General features: G+C 47.9%; 1 protein-coding gene across 5 annotated transcripts in view; it reads left to right on the top strand.

Annotated features, from left to right (window-relative positions):
• acsl1a (acyl-CoA synthetase long chain family member 1a) overlaps window positions 1-20,642 on the top strand; it is a 179,699-nt gene that overhangs the window by 114,602 nt on the left and 44,455 nt on the right. For all 5 annotated transcript variants that reach the window (XM_078396684.1, XM_078396685.1, XM_078396683.1 and 2 more), the window contains exons 6-9: window positions 446-545; window positions 4,627-4,805; window positions 7,954-7,986; window positions 17,028-17,079. In XM_078396684.1, the coding sequence (XP_078252810.1) occupies window positions 446-545; window positions 4,627-4,805; window positions 7,954-7,986; window positions 17,028-17,079 (364 nt within the window). The remainder of the gene's footprint in view (window positions 1-445; window positions 546-4,626; window positions 4,806-7,953; window positions 7,987-17,027; window positions 17,080-20,642) is intronic.

Below are 20,642 nucleotides of genomic sequence, written 5' to 3'. Positions count from 1 at the left end.
TAAGGCCCTTCGGCCCACCGAGTCTGTGCCGACCAGCGATCCCCGCACATTAACACTATCCCACAAACACTAGGGAGATTTTACAATGATACCAAACCAATTAACCTACAATCCTGTACGTCTTTGGAGTGTGGGAGGAAAGCCACATGGGTCACGGGGAGAAGGTACAAACTCCAAGCAGGCAGCACCCATAGTCAGGATGGAACCCGGGTCTCTGGCGCTGTGAGGCAGTAACTCTACCACTGTGCCACTGTGCTGCCCACACGTTTGTTTAGTATTTAGAAAAATAGGTGCAGGAGGAGGCTATTTGGCCCTTCGAGCCAGCACCGCAAAAATTTTAAAGTAAAATGTATCTCTAATGCTGTGTTATCATGGTGATATGTCAGTTGTGTGTTGCTGTTGTGTGTTTTTACCAATGTTGTGACGTTCTCCCATCCTACTTCAGTGGGTTATTGTTGAACAGGCCTGTTACACATTCTCCATGGTAGTTGTGCCACTGTACGATACACTGGGAGTTGAAGCTATTTCCTATATCATAAACAAAGGTACGTTCACAATAATAATAATAATATCTTCATTGCCATTGTACAAGGACAAGATATTAAGATTGCGTGCAACGTAGGTTTACTAGGTTAATTCCCGGAATGGCAGGACTATCATTTGTTGAAAGACTGGAGCGACTAGGCTTGTATACACTGGAATTTAGAAGGATGAGAGGAGATCTTATCGAAACGTAAAAGATTATTAAGGGGTTGGACACGTTAGAGGCAGGAAACATGTTCCCAATGTTGGGGGAGTCCAGAACAAGGGGCCACAGTTTAAGAATAAGGGGTAGGCCATTTAGAACTGAGATGAGGAAAAACTTTTTCAGTCAGAGAATTGTGAATGTGGAATTCTCTGCCTCAGAAGGCAGTGGAGGCCAATTCTCTGAATGCATTCAAGAGAGATCTGGATAGAGCTCTTAAGGATAGCGGAGTCAGGGGGTATCATAATAATAATAATAATAATAAGCATTTATTTTAGATAGCGCCTTTCCAGAAGCTCAAAGCGCTTTACAAAAACAATCATAACATAAAAACAAACAGACAAACTATCCTAACGGAGAAGCGGCGAATAAACAACGCCAGCGTCCTCTCACGTCAGGGTCCGGCAGTAGACAACAAAAAGCACAGGACACACAGATACAATTTTTACACAAACAGCCATCGCAGTGATTGCTCTAGGCACACCCTCACTGTGATGGAAGGCAAAGAAAAGTCTTATCTCCTCCTCATTCTTCTCCCGTGGTGCCACGAGGTGATAGAGGCTCCCAACTTTTGGAAGCCCCCACCGGGCGATGGAAAGTCCCAGGGCCAAGCCGAGCAGGCCGATGAAGGTCCTGAGCCCCCACCGGGCGATGGAAAGTCCCAGGGCCGAGCCGAGCCGAGCAGGCCGATGAAGGTCCTGAGCCCCCACCGGGCGATGGAAAGTCCCAGGGCCGAGCCGAGCCGAGCAGGCCGATGAAGGTCCTGAGCCCCCACCGGGCGATGGAAAGTGCTGCGGCCGAGCAACGCAGGGCGATGAAGGGCCTGCGAGCGGGTCGATCGTACCTCGCGCTTCGGGGCGGTCGAAGCTGCTACGGCTGGAGCTCCCAAAAACCGGTCGCCAGCCAGGGACCTGCGAGCTCCAGATGTTGCGGTCTGCAGGGCCCACGGCCGAAGCCTCCGAGATGGTAAGTCCAGGCCCTGCGACCGGAGTCTTCAAGGTCGATCCCAGCTGGAGGCCGCCGACTCACGGTGTTAGGCCGTAGCACGAACGGAGATACGACACGGTAAAGGTCGCATCTCCGTTGAGGAGGAGATTAGAAAAAAGGTTTCCCCCACCCCCCCCCCCACATACACAGAGTTAAAAATAGAACAAAACGTACATTAAACGATGACAATAGACAAAAAAACAAAAAAAAGACAGAGAGACTGCCGGTGAGCCGCAGCTGATATGGGGAGAAGGTATGGGGAGAAGGCAGGAACGGGGTACTGATTGAGAATGATCAGCCATGATCACATTGAATGGCGGTGCTGGCTCGAAGGGCCGAATGGCCTCCTCCTGCACCTATTGTCTATTGTCTATTGACCTCCATATCGATGCTATAAAATTAAGTAAATAAGGTAAAAATAGAAATTAAAAAATAAGGTAAAAGTACAAATAGGTAAAAGTAGCAAAAATAGGACTAAGTGACAGTAAATAACAACAGTTAACAGTATCTGGCAGTATTCTATTAAATAGTGCAGATAGTAACAAAGTCAATAAAGTGGCAGTTATCTATACACTGAAACTCTCGTTTGTTTGTTTGTTTGTTCCTGAACTACAGCCAAAACGGTACACGATAGCGCGACAATTTTAGGCCCACCTTACTCACCGTCGTCCCTTTGGTGCTAATGGAAGAAGTTTCAATAGACAATAGACAATAGGTGCAGGAGGAGGCCATTCGGCCCTTTGAGCCAGCACCACCATTCAATGTGATCATGGCTGATCATTCTCAATCAGTACCCCGTTCCTGCCTTCTCCCCATACCTCCTGACTCTTCTATCCTTAAGAGCTCTATCCAGCTCTCTCTTGAATGCATTCAGAGAATTGGCCTCCACCGCCTTCTGAGGCAGAGAATTCCACAGATTCACAACTCTCTGACTGAAAAAGTTTTTTCTCATCTCCGTTCTAAATGGCCTACCCCTTATTCTTAAACTGTGGCCCCTGGTTCTGGACTCCCCCAACATTGGGAACATGTTTCTTGCCTCTAACGTGTCCAACCCCTTAATAATCTTATATGTTTCGATAAGATCCCCTCTCATCCATCTAAATTCCAGTGTATACAGGCCTAGTCGCTCCAGTCTTTCAACATATGACAGTCCCGCCTTTCTGGGAATTAACCTAGTGAACCTATGCTGCATGCCCTCAATAGCAAGAATATCCATTGAAATCGGTGTTATATTTTTTTAAGTTATTCACATTTTAATGTATAAATCTATCTCTTTGGGACTGACAATAGACAATAGACAATAGACAATAGACAATAGGTGCAGGAGTAGGCCATTCAGCCCTTCGAGCCAGCACCGCCATTCAATGCGATCATGGCTGATCACTCTCAATCAGTACCCCGTTCCTGCCTTCTCCCCATACCCCCTCACTCCGCTATCCTTAAGAACTCTATCCAGCTCTCTCTTGAAAGCATCCAACGAACTGGCCTCCACTGCCTTCTGAGGCAGAGAATTCCACACCTTCACCACTCTCTGACTGAAAAAGTTCTTCCTCATCTCCGTTCTGAATGGCCTACCCCTTATTCTTAAACTGTGGCCCCTTGTTCTGGACTCCCCCAACATTGGGAACATGTTTCCTGCCTCTAATGTGTCCAATCCCCTAATTATCTTATATGTTTCAATAAGATCCCCCCTCATCCTTCTAAATTCCAGTGTATACAAGCCCAATCGCTCCAGCCTTTCAACATACGACAGTCCCGCCATTCCGGGAATTAACCTAGTGAACCTACGCTGCACGCCCTCCACGACTGAGGGAGAGGGGGGGAGGGAGGGGGGAGGAGGGAGGATAAGGGGGATTGCGGGGGATAGGGGGAGGAGGAGGGGGGGATGAGAGGGTGCTGCCCCAATGCTGGAGAGGTTTAGGCCCAATGGGTCACTTGGTCAAGTAACATTATAAACAGTGACCGGCAGTGTTGAAATAGTGTAAATAGCTTAGATGTGCAATGCAGCATTAAACCCAAAGCAGTACCAACAGAACATATAACATGAAAACACAGTGTGGGTAAATAAGTTAAGTTCATTGGTAGCACATGCCCCATGTCTTCATGCTTGCAATTTGTGATTCCTCTCATTAAGGAAGGCAGGACTGATCCCATTGCTCTCTTTTGTCCCACGTTGCCTTCTGTTTTAATTAAACTCTGCAAAGCCGCAGAGTTCATTTACTTGATTGTTCCCCGTCATCTGATTCCCTGTGGTTATCAAACTGTACAACTCCTCCCCCTTCTGTCGTGCGGTTGACTGACACCCCTCCTCCCCCCCTCCCTAATATAGAGCTCGTATAGAACATAGGTGCAGGAGGAGGCCATTCGGACCTTCGAGCCAGCACCGCCATTCATTGTGATCATGGTTGATCATCCACAATCAGTAACCTGTGCCCAACCTCTCCCCGTATCCCTTGATTCCACTAGCCCCCAGAGTCTGAGGAAGGGTCTCGACCCTAAAGGTCACCCATTCCTTCTCTCCAGGGACGCTGCCTGACCCTCTGAGTTACTCCAGCATTTTGTGAAGTCCCTAGAGCTCTACCTAACTCTCTCCTAAATCCATCCGGTCAATTGGCCTCCACTGCCCTCTGTGGCAGAGAATTCCACAAATTCACAACTCTCCGGGTGAAAAAGTTCCTTCTCTCAAATTTTTGCACGCCCCCAATCCTTTCCACTTGTCACTTTAATTTCATGTTTCATGTATTTTGTATTTTATGAATGTTGGCAGATCGATTTCCCTCATGGGATAAATAAAGTTCTATCGTCTGGTATCGTATATGCAAGAACAGGTTTTTAACGTACTTTGAGGCGATCTCACCGTTAAAATAATGCCCCCCTTTTCTCCTCGTTCGCAGCGGATATTGAAGTTGTAATCTGTGACACGGCAGTCAGGGCGGGCATGATACTAAAAGGTGTGGAATCCGGGATAACGTCGGAAATTAAGACCATCGTCGTCATGGATTCTTTTGGAGAAGACCTCGTACGTCAAGGAATAAGACATGAAGTTGAGATTGTCTCTTTAGCCGAGATAGAGGTGAGATTTGTAAAGCTCCGTCCAGTTTTCCAAGTGTGCTGTCTGCTTGCAGTACGTGCAGCTGCTGTTGTTGTTGAAGGGTGCGGAGATCAAGAATAAAACAACCGTCCTGGTTGACCTAATTCCCTCATCGTGCCCCGCTCATGTATTTGCTTTCTATTTCCAGTGATGTGGGACCCACAGATAAGGCACAAAATTGCCGGAGTAACTCAGTGCGACAGGCAGCATCTCTGGAGAGAAGGGATGGGTGACTCCAGTCTGAGTTTCTTCTGTCTGAAGAAGGATCTGAGATACTTCAGTCTGAAGAAGGGTCTCGACCCAAAACGTTACCCATTCCTTCTCTCCAGAGATGCTGCCTGAGATCCTGCAGCATTCTCCCTTAAAAATCAGTTTTTTAAAAGATTTTTTTAGAGATACAGCTCTGTAACAGGCCCTTCGGCCCACCGAGTCCGCGCCGCCCAGCGATCCCCACACATTAACACTATCCTACACACACTAGGGACAATTTTTACATTTATCCAGTCAATTAACCTACATACCTGTACGTCTTTGGAGTGTGGGAGGAAACCGAAGATCTCGGAGAAAACCCACGCAGGTCACGGGGAGAACGTACAAACTCCGTACAGACAGAGTTAAACAAGCATTGGCAATTCCTGTGAGATCCATGTTTCATATAATGAATCATGTTTTAATCCCAATGATATTATCCATAGAAGTGCATGTATCTTTTATATTCAAGGAAATATTGCTTATCTCCCGACAACATTGACAATAGACAATAGGTACAGGAGTAGGCCATTCGGCCCTTCGAGCCAGCACCACCATTCAATGCGATCATGGCTGATCATTCTCAATCAGTACCCCGTTCCTGCCTTCTCCCAATACCCCCTGACTCCGCTATCCTTAAGAGCTTTATCTAGCTCTCTCTTGAATGCATTGAAGAATTGGCCTCCACCGCCTTCTGAGGCAGTGAACTCCACAGATTCACAACTCTCTGACTGAAAAAGTTTTTCCTTATCTCCGTTCTAAATGGCCTACCCCTTATTCTTAAACTGTGGCCTCTGGTTCTGGACTCCCCCAACATTGGGAACATGTTTCCTGCCTCTAACGTGTCGGACCCCTTAATAATCATATGTTTCGATAAGATCCCCTCTCATTCTTCTAAATTCCAGTGTATACAAGCCTAGCCGCTCCAGTCTTTCAACATACGACAGTCCCACCATTCCGGGAATTAACCTAGTAAACCTATGCTGCACGCCCTCAATAGCAAGAATATCCTTCCTCAAATTTGGAGACCAAAACTGCACACAGTACTCCAGGTGCGGTCTCACTAGGGCCCTGTACAACTACAGAAGGACCTTTTTGCTCCTATACTCAACTCCTCTTGTTATGAAGGCCAACATTCCGTTGCTGCTGTACCTGCATGCTTCCTTTCAGTGACTGATGCACTCGGACACCAAGATCTCGTTGTACGTCCCCTTTTCCTTCCTGACTGAGCTAATCGCTGTTTCTGTAGTACTGATAACTGTACAAACAGTCAATTCCTGCAATCCTGCCCATTCCTCTTTCTCTCTTCCACCTTCTGCAAGAAGATACCGGAGCTTAAAAGTTTGGACATCCAGACTTAGGGACAGCTTCTTCCCCATTGCTGTAAGACTCCTGAACCATTTGCTTCTTTCACACTCCCTTCCCAGAGATGCTGCACATAAGTTTACTCTTTAGGCTGTCGACATACAGCGCGGAAACAGGCCCTTCGGCCCACCGAGTCCGCCCCGACCAACATTCACCCTGTACACTATCACCATCCTACGCACTAGGGACAATTTACAATTCGCAGAAGCCAATTAACCTACAAACCTGTGTATCTTTGGAGTGTGGGAGGAAATCGGAGCACCCGGAGAAAACCTACGTGGTCACAGGGAGAACGTACAAACTCCGTACAGACAGCGCCCGTAGTCAGGATCGAACCCCGATCTTTGGAGCTACGAGGCAGCAACTCTGCCGCTGTGCGGCCCCTCCTTTAAATAGAAACCAGGTACAAAGTTTGGAAAGTTTCACGTTAGGTTCACCTCATCAGTTCATTCACAAATAAGCTATCACCACTCTGAACTCTCCTTCAATCAGCGATTACATTATTGTATTTGATTTCCTGCACTATTTTGGATTGCACTACAATCTTGCAGCATTCTGCTGATGTATTATTGTTAGAGTCATAGTCCTAGAGCGATACAGCACGGAAACAGGCCCTTCGGCCCAACTTGGCCACAACAGCCAACATGTCCCAGCTGCAACTAGTCCCACCTGCCTGCGTTTGGCCCATATCCCTCCAAACCTGTCCTATCCATGTACCTGTCTAACTGTTTCTTAAACGTTGGGATAGTCCCAGCCTCAACTACCTCCTCTTGTTCCATACCCCCACCACCCTTTGTGTGAAAAAGTTAACCCTCAGATTCCTATTGAATCTTTTCCCCTTCACCTTAAACCTATGTCCTCTGGTTCTCGATTCATGTCTTCTGGTCCTCTATCCAGGGGAGTCCAGAACCAGGGGCCACAGTTTAAGAATAAGGGGTAGGCCATTTAGAACGGAGATGAGGAAAAACTTTTTCAGTCAGAGAGTTGTGAATCTGTGGAATTCTCTGCCTCAGAAGGCAGTGGAGGGCCAGTTCTCTGGATGCATTCAAGAGAGAGTTAGACTGAGCTCTTAAAGATAGCGGAGTCAGGGGGTATGGGGAGAGGGCAGGAATGGGGTACTGATTGAGAATGATCAGCCATGATCACATTGAACGGTGGTGCTGGCTCGAAGGGCCGAATGGCCTACTCCTGCACCTATTGTCTATTGTCTGTTGTCTATTGTCCTCGATTATTTTATTTATCGTTGTATATTTAACATCACTGTAGGTATTTTGTTTCCACTGTGAGCTTTGTTTGAACAAGGAATTCCATGCCCCATCATGATAATAAAATAATCTGAATCTGAAACATCTGTTGGATAGGATTCAATGCTTAATGCTTGGGGTCAGGTTAATGTATTGGGCTGATTATTGCCGAGGCCAAAGTATGTATTTAATATAACTCGTGTCATCTGAGCTGTCGTGATTTGCACGCTGGATCCAGATTTGCACATTAATTTTTTCTCTCTTTCTTGCAGAAATCTGGAAAGGAAATGAAACATAGGATAAACGTAAGCGAACCGTTATGGAGACACGAGGAACAATAGAGGCCGGAATCTTGATTAGTCAGGGTTGTCAGGGGTTACGGGGAGAAGGCAGGAGATTGGGGTTGAGAGGGAAAGATCGATCGGCCATGATTGAATGGTGGCGTAGACTCCATGGGACCCTTATCATTTCAGGATGCGGGAAGATTGTTGCCGATGTTGGGGAAGTCCAGAACCAGGGGTCACAGTTTAAGGATAAGGGGGGAAGTCTTTTAGGACCGAGATGAGAAAACATTTCTTCACACACAGAGTGGTGAGTCTGTGGAATTCTCTGCCACACAAGGTAGTTGAGGCCAGTTCATTGGCTATATTTAAGAGGGAGTTAGATGTGGCCCTTGTGGCTAAAGGGATCAGGGGGTATGGAGAGAAGGCAGGTACAGGTTACTGAGCTGGATGATCAGCCATGATCATATTGAATGGCGGTGCAGGCTCGAAGGGCTGAATGGCCTACTCCTGCACCTATTTTCTATGTTTCTATATTTCTAGGATAAAATAAGCCAAAGTCACCATGGCCTTGTGAAGGGGGAGGTCTTGCTTGACAAATGTGCTGGAATTCTTTGAAGATGTAAACAGCAGGACAGACAAAGGAGAGCCAGTAGATGTTGTTTACCTACCTAGGTTTTCAGAAAGCCTTTGATAAGGTGCCGCACGTTAGAGTCGGCTTAGGAAGATGAGAGCCCACGGTACCAAAGGGCAGATACTAGCGTGGATATCAGGTTGGCTGGATGGCAGAAGACAACGAGTGGCAATGAAGGGGGCTTATTCTGGTCGGCTGCCAGTGACCAGCGGAGTTCCGCAGGGGGTCGGTGCTGGGGCCGCTGCTCCTCGCGTTGTATATTGATGATTTGGGCGAGGGGATTGAAGGCTTTGTGGCCAAGTTTGCGGATGATACGAAAATAGGTGGAGGGGCGGGTAGTGTAGAGGAAGCAGGGACTCTGCAGAAGGACGTGGACAGGTTGGGAGAGTGGGCAGAGAAGTGGCAGATGGAATACAGTGTAGCAAAGGGTGGAGTCGGTCATTTTGATAGTAGAAATAAAGGCATTGACTATTTTCTAAATGGGGAGAGAATCCAGAAATCGGAGGTGCAAAGGGGCTGGGGAGCGCTGGTGCAGGATTCCCAAAAAGTTAATCTGCAAGACGAATCAGTAGTAAAGAAAGCAAACGCAATGCTAGCATTTATTTCAAGAGGGCTTGTATACAAAAACAGGGATGTAATGCCGAGGCTCTATAAGGCGCTGGTAAGGCCACATTTGGAGAATTGTGTGCAGTTTTGAACGATCCCAGGAACGTGTAGTTTAATCTACGATGAGCGTTTGTCGGCACTGGGCGTGTATTCGCTGGAGTTTAGATGAATGAGGGAAGACCTCATTGAAATGTATAGAATAGTGAAGGGCATGAATAGAGTGGATGTGGAGAGGATGTTTCCACTTGTGGGAGAGTCTAGGACTCTAGAGATCATAGGCTCAGAATTAAAGGACGTTCTTTTAGGAAGGAGATGAAGAGAAATTCATTTAGTCAGAGGGTGGTGAATCTGTAGAATTCTTTGCCACAGAAGGCTGTGGAGGCCAAGTCAATGGATATTTTCAAGGCAGAGATAGATAGATTCTTGATTAGTACGGGGTGTCGGAATTTATGTGAAGAAGGCAGGAGAATGGGGTTAGGACGGAGAGAAAGATCAGCCATGATTGAATGGCGGAGAAGACTTGTTGGGCTGAATGGCCTAATTCTAAGCTATGACCTTATGGGCACAATGGCCTAATTTGTTCTCTTATGTCTTGTGGTTTTATGGAATGTCAGGATTCATGTCAGGATTCGCCTTTAGACTGATCTATCTGAAGAAGGTTCCCGACCCAAAACAACGCCTATCCATTCCCTCCACAGATGCTGCCTGACCCGCAGAGATACTCCAGCACTTTGCTTTTTGCTCAAGTTTGTTTGCGGTACTCCGAATCAATTTAGGAGTATTAAAGTGGGCAGCACGACCCGGGCTCAATCCAGACTGCGAGTGTTTTGTCAGATTGGAGTTTGTACGTTCTCCCTGCGACCTGCGTGGGTTTTCTCCGGGACCTCCGGTTTCCTCCCACACTCCAAAGACGTACAGGTTTGTAGGTAATTGGCTTGGTGTAATTGTAAATTGTCCCTTGTGTGTGTAGGATAGTGTTAGCGTGCAGGGATTGCTGGTCGGCATGGACTCGGTGGGCCGAAGGGCCTGTTTCCGTGCTGTAACTCTAATCTAAGCTAAACAAAACAAACAAAATCAAGAGTGCAATTAATTTTATTGTTACTTATCCAAAATACCAATTATTCAACCAAATATTTTCAGGTTTATGACTTGATTTGCGTTTACAAGTTGGCCACAGTAAGTCCCCCTGACTTATTTTTCCTCCTTTAAGATGCTTCTATAAGTCGCTGGTAAGGCCGCATTTGGAATATTGTGAGAAGTTTTGAACGATCCCAGGAATGAGTAGGTGAACCTATGATGAGTGTTTGTTGGCACTGGGCCTGTACTCCCTGGAGTTTAGAAGAATAAGGAGGGACCTCAGAAGAATAAGGAGGGCCAGGAAGCGAGTGGGCAAGATCATCTCTGACCCCTCTCACCCTGGCCACAAACTCTTCGAAGCACTTCCCTCTGGAAGGCGACTCCGGACTGTCAAAGCAGCCACAGCCAGACATAAAAACAGCTTTTTTTCCCCACGAGTAGCAGTTCTACTCAATAACCAAAGTCTGTAGTCTGTAGGCAGGACAATTCCTGGAATGAGATCTAAATTCTATTTACTCATTGTCAAAATTGCCACTGTGTATTGAACGAGCTGTTAGGACACGTTCAGAGACATGTAACACCTTTTGGTGAAACGTAAAACAGTACAGCACAGGAACACGCCCTTCATCCCACAACGTCTGTGGTGAACATGATGTCAAATTAAACTCATATCTGCCTGCACGTTGAAAGACTGGAGCGACTAGGCTTGTATACACTGGAATTTAGAAGGATGAGAGGGGATCTTATCGAAACGTATAAGATTATTAAGGGGTTGGACACGTTAGAGGCAGGAAACATGTTCCCAATGTTGGGGGAGTCCAGAACAAGGGGCCACAGTTTAAGATTAAGGGGTAGGCCATTTAGAACGGAGATGAGGAAAAACCTTTTCAGTCAGAGAGTTGTGAATCTGTGGAATTCTCTGCCTCAGAAGGCAGTGGAGGCCAATTCTCTGAATGAATTAAAGAGAGAGCTAGATAGAGCTCTTAAGGATAGCGGAGTCAGGGGGTATGGGGAGAAGGCAGGAACGGGGTACTGATTGCGAATGATCAGCCATGATCACATTGAATGGTGGTGCTGGCTCGAAGGGCCGAATGGCCTACTCCTGCACCTATTCTCTATTGTCTATAAAATGTGGCAAAACCAAAGTACTAGAAAATTGCAAAATGACTTCATGACTCTTCTAAGGTATTAATTCACAAAATGCTGGAGTAACTCAGCGGGTCAGGCAGCATCTCTGGAGAGAAGGAATGGGTGACGTTTCGGGTCGAGACCCTTCTTCAGACTGATGTCAGGGGGGCGGGACAAAGGAAGGATATAGGTGGAGACAGGAAGACAGTGCGAGATCTGGGAAGGGGGATGGGAAGAGAGGGACAGAGGAACTATCTAAAGTTGGAGAAGTCAATATTCATACCACTGGGCTGCCCAGGCGAAATATGAGGTGCTGTTCCTCCAATTTCCGGTGGGACTCACTATGGCACTGGAGGAGGCCCATGACAGAAAGGTCAGACTGGGAATGGGAGGGGGAGTTGAAGTGCTCAGCCACCGGGAGATCAGATTGGTTAACGCGGACTGAGCGCAGGTGTTGAGCGATGCGATCGCCGAGCCTACGTTTGGTTCTTCTACTCTTCTACTCAGTTCCCCTACCGATGAAGGCAAACATCACATATGCCTTCTTTACCACTTCAACACAACTTGTGTTGCCACTTTTTGGGAGCTATGTAAATCAATGCTGTGAAGAGTCTTACCGTTAGTTGTGTTTAGTTTAGAGATACAACGTGGAAACATGCCCTTCAGCCCACCGAGTCCGCACCGACCAGCGATCCCTGCACACTAACACTATCCCACGCACACAAGGGACAATTTACATTTGTACCAAGCCAATTAATCTACAAACCTGTACGTCTTTGGAGTGTGGGATGAAGCCAAAGATCTTGGAGAAAACCCACACCGTCACCTATACAATCCGTACAGACTAACACCCGTGGTCGGGATCGAACCTGTGCCTCTGACACTGAAAGCTCTGCAAGGCAACAACTCTACCGCTGCACCACCGGGCCGCCCAATTGATTGTGTACTCGCCCCTTACATTTGACCTTCCCAAGGACAACACCTCACACTTGACTGGATAAACTCCATTCGCCAACTCTCAATCTGTTTTGCAACTCCCCCAGTTTTGGTGTTATCATATCATATCATATATATACAGCCGGAAACAGGCCTTTTCGGCCCTCCAAGTCCGTGCCGCCCAGTGATCCCCGTACATTAACACTATCCTACACCCACTAGGGACAATTTTTTACATTTACCCAGCCAATTAACCTACATACCTGTACGTCTTTGGAGTGTGGGAGGAAACCGAAGATCTCGGAGTAAACCCACGCAGGTCACGGGGAGAACGTACAAACTCCTTACAGTGCAGCACCCGTAGTCAGGATCGAACCTGAGTCTCCGGCGCTGCATTCGCTGTAAAGCAGCAACTCTACCGCTGCGCTACCGTGCCGCCCAAACTTGTCTGCAAACTTTCTGCCCGGCCCATCAACATTTAAATCCTAGTTGTTTTTCTATGTCACAAAGAACAGAGGTCTGCCGATCGCCACTGGTCACAAAGCTCCAGCCTGAATCTTGAAAGGGTTCAGAAAAGATTTAGACAATAGACTATAGACAATAGGTGCAGGAGGAGGCCATTCGGCCCTTTAAGCCAGCACCACCATTCAATGTGATCATGGCTGATCATTCTCAATCAGTACCCCGTTCCTGCCTTCTCCCCATACCCCCTGACTCCACTATCCTTAAGAGCTCTATCTAGCTCTCTCTTGAATGCATTCAGAGAATTGGTCTCCACTGCCTTCTGAGGCAGAGAATTCCACAGATTCACAACTCTCTGACTGAAAAAGTTTTTCCTCATCTCAGTTCTAAATGGCCTACCCCTTATTCTTAAACTGTGGCCCCTTGTTCTGGACTCCCCCAACATTGGGAACATGTTTCCTGCCTCTAACGTGTCCAACCCCTTAATAATCTTATACGTTTCGATAAGATCTCGGATAAGATTTACGAGGTTGTTGCCAGGACTAGAGGGTGTGCGCTATAGGGAGTAGGATGGGTCTCTATTCCATAGAGCGCAGGAGGATGAGGGGAGATCTTATAGAGGTGTACAAAGTCATGAGAGGATTAGATCAGGTAGATGCCCAGTCTTTTACCCAGAGTAGGGGAATCGAGGACCAGAGAGGACATAGGTTCAAGGTGAAGGGGAAAAGATTTAATAGGAATCCGGGGGGTAACTTTTTCGCACAGAGGGTGGTGGGTGTATGGAACAAGCTGCCAGAGGGGGTTGTTGAGGCTGGGACTATCCCATTGTTTAAGAAACAGTTGGACAGGTACATGGATAGGACAGGTTTGGAGGGATATGGACCAAGCGCAGGAAAGTGGGACTAGGGTAGCTGGGACATTGTTGGCCGGTGTGGGCGAGTTGGGCCGAAGGGCCTGTTTCCACACTGTATCACTCTATGAATCTATGAATATCGCCCTTCCACCAAAACCCTCTGTCGTCTATCAGTAAACCAGTTCTGAATCCAAACTTCCAAGTCACTGTGGATCCCATGCATCTGAATCCTTAACGACCATGAGGGATCGTTCACCTTGTTGTGGTGAAGGGGCTTGCGTGCCACCATGATTCCTAGCTTCTGGTAGGGCCACCCATGGCGGTAAGCTCTAGGATGAGGGTCCGGACTAAGAACGATCCAACGTACAAGACCTCGACGGCAGACCAGGCGGACAAAGTTATCTTGAACTCGACGCCTGTGAAGGCGGATGAAGGTGGTAACAGATCTATCAGCTCCAATCGTCTTGGTTCCCTGGCCATTGGAATGAGTTGATTGATTTGTGAAGGACCATGTGCTTCTTGGAGGGCAACATCAAGCACACGTTAAAGGCGCCTTCGTTCTGACATTGGAACTTAGACCATCATCCTCGACCTCGAGGGATAGCCGCGATGAACACGAGGGACTTCATCAAATGTGTAGGAAAAAAACTGCAGATGCTGGTTTAAATCGAATGTAGACGCAAAATGCTGGAGTAACTCAGCGGGTCAGGCAGCATCTCGGGAGAGAAGGAATGGGTGACGTTTCGGGTCGAGACCCTTCTTCAGACGGGATCTTGACCCGAAACGTCACCTATTCCTTCTCTCCCGAGATGCTGCCAGACCCGCTGAGTTACTCTGGCATTTTGCGTCTACATTCGGACTTTATCAAATGCCTTGTTAAAATCCATGTAGACGACATCCTACCTTCATCAAGCACTTTGTCAACTCCTCAAGTAACTCAACCAATTGTTAGACGGATGTTGACTGTCCATCGTTCACCCTTTCTCTTCCAAATTTAGAAATGCAGCGCAGAAACAGGCCCTTCGGCCCACCTGGTCCGCGCTGCCCAGCGATCCCCGCACACTAAACACTATCCTACACCCACTAGGGACAATTTTTACATTTGCCCAAGCCAATTAGCCTACATACCTGTACGTGTTTGGAGTGTGGGAGGAAACCGAAGATCTCGGAGAAAACCCACGCAGGTCACGGGGAGAACGTACAAACTCCGTACAGACGGCGCCCGTAGTCAGGATGGAACCTGAGTCTCCGGCGCTGCATTCGCTGTAAGGCAGCAACTCTACTACTGTGCCACCGTGCCACCAAATGCAAGTCTATCCTACATATCCCAAATAACCCTCTCCAATAGCTTTCCTACCCACTGATAATCTCCGATAATCTCCTGGATTATCTCTATTTCCCTTCCTGGACATAGGACCAACGTTGGCTACTCTCCAGAGATAGACACAAAGTGCTGGAGTAACTCAGCGGGTCAGGCAGCATCTCTGGAGAAAAGGAACAGGCGGCGTTTCGTATCGAAACCTTTCATGTCGAGACCTCGAGACTGGGAGTCAGGGGAGAGGGAAACTAGAGGCATGAAAAGGTACAGAACAAATCAGAGCCGGCCCCGATGACCCGGGAAAGGTGGAGCCCACAATGGTCCATTGTTGGCTGTGGAAGAGGTGATCACAATGGGTGGTCCTACTTTCTCCCCGGTTACCCTCTCGGTTTTTAATGCCCGCGTAAAAATATTGAATATGCAATGGCAACTTCAAGCCTTTCCCATTAAAGTCCTGTCCGCTTGCCACCACTTCACAGAGGGTAGGAGTGAACGATCTTGATGCAAACCAACAACAGAGAGATCCAAACGTTTTTTTTCAGTTTAATTAGTCGTTTATTGAAGTAGTAATTCAAGATTCAAGATATCTTTATTTGTCATCCAAAAAACAAGTTTTTTGGATGAAATTTGGTCACCCACAGTCCAACAATAAAAGCAATAAAATAAGCAAATTACACAACCCCAACCAACACACAAAAAAAAGAAACATCCATCACAGTGAGTCTCCTCCAGCCCCCTCCTCATTGTGATGGAAGGCCAGAATGTCTTTTCCCTTCCCCTGCCGTCTTCTCCCGCGGTCAGGCTGGTGTCGTTGCCACGTTCCAGGCCGCGCCGGACGGTGAAAGGTCCGCAGCGGGCCGACCCAAGCCCCGCGATCCGGGGCGGGCGAACACGCTGCCGCTGTTGCTGCACGTCGGGGCGGTCGTGGCTCCCGACATTGAAGCCCCCGCCGAGCAGAGAAAAATCCCGCGGCCTATTTCAGGCCGCGCCGGACGGTGAAATGTCCGCGGCGGGCCGACCCAGGCCCCGCAATCCGGGGCGAGCGAACACGCTGCCGCTGCCGGAGCTCCCGATGTCGGCATCCACGCGGCCCGCGCCGAAGGCGAGTCGCAGCCGCTCCCGCAGCCTCCAAGGACGGCCGGCTCCGCTGATGGTGAGTCCGGTCGGCTCCGCTGATGGCGAGTCCGGTCCGCGGGCTCTGCGAACCGGAGCCCTGGAGGCCGCCAGCTCCAGGAGTTTGGCCGATGGTAGGCCGCAGCAGGAACGGAGACCCGACCCAGAAAACAAAGGTCGTGTCTCCGTTCGGAAGGGACACATTTGCAATTTTACAGTTTCCCCCCCACCCCCCCATATAGTACACAACCACAAACACACGACATCACGTCTACAATTAAGAGAAAAAAACAACAAAACACAAAGACAAACGGACCGCAGGTAAGCTGCAGCTGCTATGGCAGCGCCGCCATTTTGGGTACGATCTGTACCCAAATACAGATACAGATACAAACAGATCTGTATTTCTCCAAAATGTTTCTCTCGTGGCAGGTCTGTTAAGAACGATATCTGACCAAGCTCCTCCGTGTCTGATCCTGCCATCTCTGCAACTCTAGATGTAGCATCTAGTTCTGGCTCCTCCCAGTCCATTATGCCCATATATGCATTCATCTCACGACGCCCCCAAGTGTCCAAAAATAATACAACAAGATACAAAATAATATAATATAAGAAAATAACTGCAGATGCTGGTACAAATCGAAGGTATTTATTCACAAAATGCTGGAGTAACTCAGCAGGTCAGGCAGCATCTCGGGGGAGAAGGAATGCGTGACGTTTCGGGTCGAGACCCTTCTTCAGACCCTAGCATAATAATATAATATGCTAAACCACTAGCACAAACACAAATGGCTCCCACACGATATATTTTAAATTATCTAAATGTTGTCATTTTAAATGTGGGTGTATTATTAAATTTGCCTCTCGTTTGTTAACGTCAGAGATTTTTCTTGTGGTAGTTTCCATTTTAATAATCTTTTATTTTTCTACCTTTCCAGCCCCCACATCCCGACGACTTGGCTGTTATTTGTTTCACCAGCGGAACCACAGGCAAGTAACTCCAAGGAGACTGCGACTAGTTTTCATCTTTTTAGAAATGTCCATTCATTGTTCCCCTTGTTAAGGTATTAATTTTATTATTTCTCTGTCAGCAACAGGATTGCAGAGGCCTATTCTCTGCCTCAGAAGGCAGTGGAGGCCAATTCTCTGAATGCCTTCAAGAGAGAGCTAGGTAGAGCTCTTAAGGATAGTGGAGTCAGGGGGTATGGGGAGAAGGCAGGAACGGAGTACTGATTGTGGATGATCAGCCATGATCACATTGAATGGTGGCGCTGGCTCGAAGGGCCGAATGGCCTACTCCTGCACCTATCGTCTATTGTCTATTCTATTATTACACAAGGGGCGGCGCGGTGGCGCAGCGGTAGAGTTGCTGCCTCACAGCGCCAGAGACCCGGGTTCCATCCTGACTACGGGTGCCGTCTCTCGGGAGTTTGCACGCTCTCCTTGTGCCCACGTGGGTTTTCTCCGGGTGCTCCACATTCCTCCCACACTCCAAAGACCTACAGGTTTTGTAGGTAAATTAGCTGCGGTGGAATTGTTAATTGTCGCTGGCACTTGGGATAGTGCTGGTGTTACGGGGATCGCTATATGTTGGGCCGAAGGGCCTGTTTCCGCGCTGTATCTCTAAACTAAACTAAACTAGAGAATGTTCCTGTCTGAAGAAGGGTCTCGACCCGAAACGTCACCCATTCCTCCTCTATCCTGAAATGCTGCCTGACCCGCTGAGTTACTCCAGCATTTTGTGAAATAAATACCTTCGATTTGTACCAGCATCTGCAGTTTTTTTCTTACAGAGAATGTTCCTCGATCACCCACATTTGACTTTAGAGATACAGCACGGTAACAGGCCCTTCGGCCCACCGAGTCCGTGCCGAACGGCGATTAGCCCCCGACACTAGCGCTATCCTACGCACTACGGACGATTTTACAATTTTACTGTAACCAACTGGCACAAACCTATACGCCTTTGGAGTGTGGGAGGTGACGGCGTGGGTTTCCGCCGAGACCGTCGGTTTCCTCCCACGTTCCAAAGACGTACGGGTTTGTAGGTTAATTGGCGGTCCCACCCCCTCCCCTGACATCAGTCTGAAGAAGGGTCTCGACCCCCAAACGTCACCCATTCCTTCTCTCCCGAGATGCTGCCTGACCTGCTGAGTTACTCCAGCTTTTTGTGACACCTTCGATTTGTACCAGCATCTGCAATTATTTTCCTACAGGGACTTCCACGCCGATCCTCGGGTGGAATTTGCCCCCCCTGCGGCTGGGTTGAACGCAGTCAGGTCATAGTCATGGAGTTATAGAGTGATACAGCGTGGAAACAGACCACATCGGCCCAACCTGTCCACACTTGCCCCATCTACACTAGCCCCACCTGCCTGCGTTTGGCCCATATCCCTCTAAACCTGTCCTACCCATGTACCTGTCTAAATGTCTCTTAAACGTTGCGATAGTACCTGCCTCAACTACCTTCTCCGGAAGCTCGTTCCACACACCCACCTCCCTTTGCTTGAAACCGCCCCCCCAGGTTTTAGGGCTAATGGAATCAAGGGATATGTGGGTACTGAGTTTGGATGATCAGCAATGATCATACTGAATGGCGGTGTTGGCTCGAAGGGCCGAATGGCCTACACCTGCACCTATTTTCTATGTACCTATTAAATCGTTCCCATCTCACCATAAAGCTATGTCCTCTGGTTCTCGATTCCCCTACTGTGGGCACGAGATTCTGTGCATCTGTTCATCTCATGGGGGACTCTCATATAGATGGGATATGTTACCCCATAGAAACTAGGTGCAGGAGGAGGCCATTTGGCCCTTCGAGCCAGCACCGCCATTCATTGTGATCATGGCTGATCATCCACAATCAGTAACCCGTGCCTGCCTTCTCCCCATATCCTTTGATTCCGCTAGCCCCTAGAGCTCTATCTAACTCTATTTTAAATTCATCCAGTGAATTGGCCTCCACTGCCCTCTGTGGCAGAGAATTCCACAAATTCACAACTCTCGAGTGAAAAAGTTTTTTTCTCACCTCAGTTTTAAACGGCCTCCCCTTTATTCTTAGACTGTGGCCCCTGGTTCTGGACTCCCCCAACATTGGGAACATTATTTCCTGCTTCTAGCTTGTACAGTCCTTTTATAATTTTTTGCGTTTCTATAAGATTCCCTCTCATCCTTCGAAGTTCCAATAGACATTAGACAATAGGTGCAGGAGGAGGCCATTAGAAACATAGAAAATAGGTGCAGGAGTAGGCCATTCGGCCCTTCGAGCCTGCACCGCCATTCAATATGATCATGGCTGATCATCCAGCTCAGTAACCTGTACCTGCCTTCTCTCCATACCCTCTGATCCCTTTAACCACAATGGCCACATCTAACTCCCTCTTAAATATAGCCAATGAACTGGCCTCAACTACCTTCTGTGGCAGAGAATTCCACAGACTCACCACTCTCTGTGTGAAGAAATGTTTTCTCATCTCGGTCCTAAAAGACTTCCCCCTTATCCTTAAGCTTTGACCCCTGGTTCTGGACTTCCCCAACATCGGGAACAATCTTCCCGCATCTAGCCTCTCCAACCCCTTAAGAATTTTATATGTTTCAATGAGATCCCCCCTCAGTCTTCTAAATTCCAGCGAGTATAAGCCTAGTCTATCCAGTCTTTCTTCATATGAAAGTCCTGCCATCCCAGGGATCAATCTGGTGAACCTTCTCTGTACTCCCTCTAAGGCTAGAATGTCTTTCCTCAGATTAGGAGACCAAAACTGTACACAATACTCCAGGTGCGGTCTCACCAAGGCCCTGTACAACTGCAGAAGAACCTCCCTGCTCCTATACTCAAATCCTCTTGCTATGAATGCTAACATACCATTCGCTTTCTTCACTGCCTGCTGCACCTGCACGCTTGCTTTCAATGACTGGTGCACCATTACACCCAGGTCACGTTGCATCTCCCTTTTTCCTAATCGGTCAGGTAATACTCTGCTTTCCTGTTCTTACCGCCAAAGTGGATAACCTCACATTTATCCACATTATATTGCATCTGCCATGCATTTGCCCACTCTCCTAATCTATCCAAGTCACTCTGCAGCCTCCTAGCATCCTCCTCGCAGCTAACACTGCCACCCAGCTTCGTGTCATCCGCAAACTTATAGATGTTGCATTCAATTCCCTCGTCCAAATCATTAATATACACTGTAAATAACTGGGGTCCCAGCACTGAGCCTTGCGGTACCCCACTAGTCACTGCCTGCCATTCCGAAAAGAACCCGTTTATTCCTACTCTTTGCTTCCTGTCCGCCAACCAATTCTCTATCCACCTCAACACTGAACCACCAATACCGTGTGCTTTAAGTTCCCCAATCTCCTATGTGGGACCTTGTCGAAGGCCTTCTGAAAGTCCAGATACAACACATCGACTGGTTCTCCCTTATCCACTCTACTAGTTACATCCTCGAAAAATTCTATAAGATTCGTCAGGCATGATTTACCTTTCATAAATCCATGCTGACTTTGTCCGATGATTTCACCACTTTCCAAATGTGATGCTATCACATCTT

Source organism: Rhinoraja longicauda, chromosome 3 (assembly GCF_053455715.1).
Source record: "Rhinoraja longicauda isolate Sanriku21f chromosome 3, sRhiLon1.1, whole genome shotgun sequence".
NCBI lineage: Eukaryota > Metazoa > Chordata > Chondrichthyes > Rajiformes > Arhynchobatidae > Rhinoraja > Rhinoraja longicauda.
The sequence above is the reverse complement of the archived record's forward strand: the minus strand, read 5'-3'. Positions and strand labels throughout refer to the sequence as shown.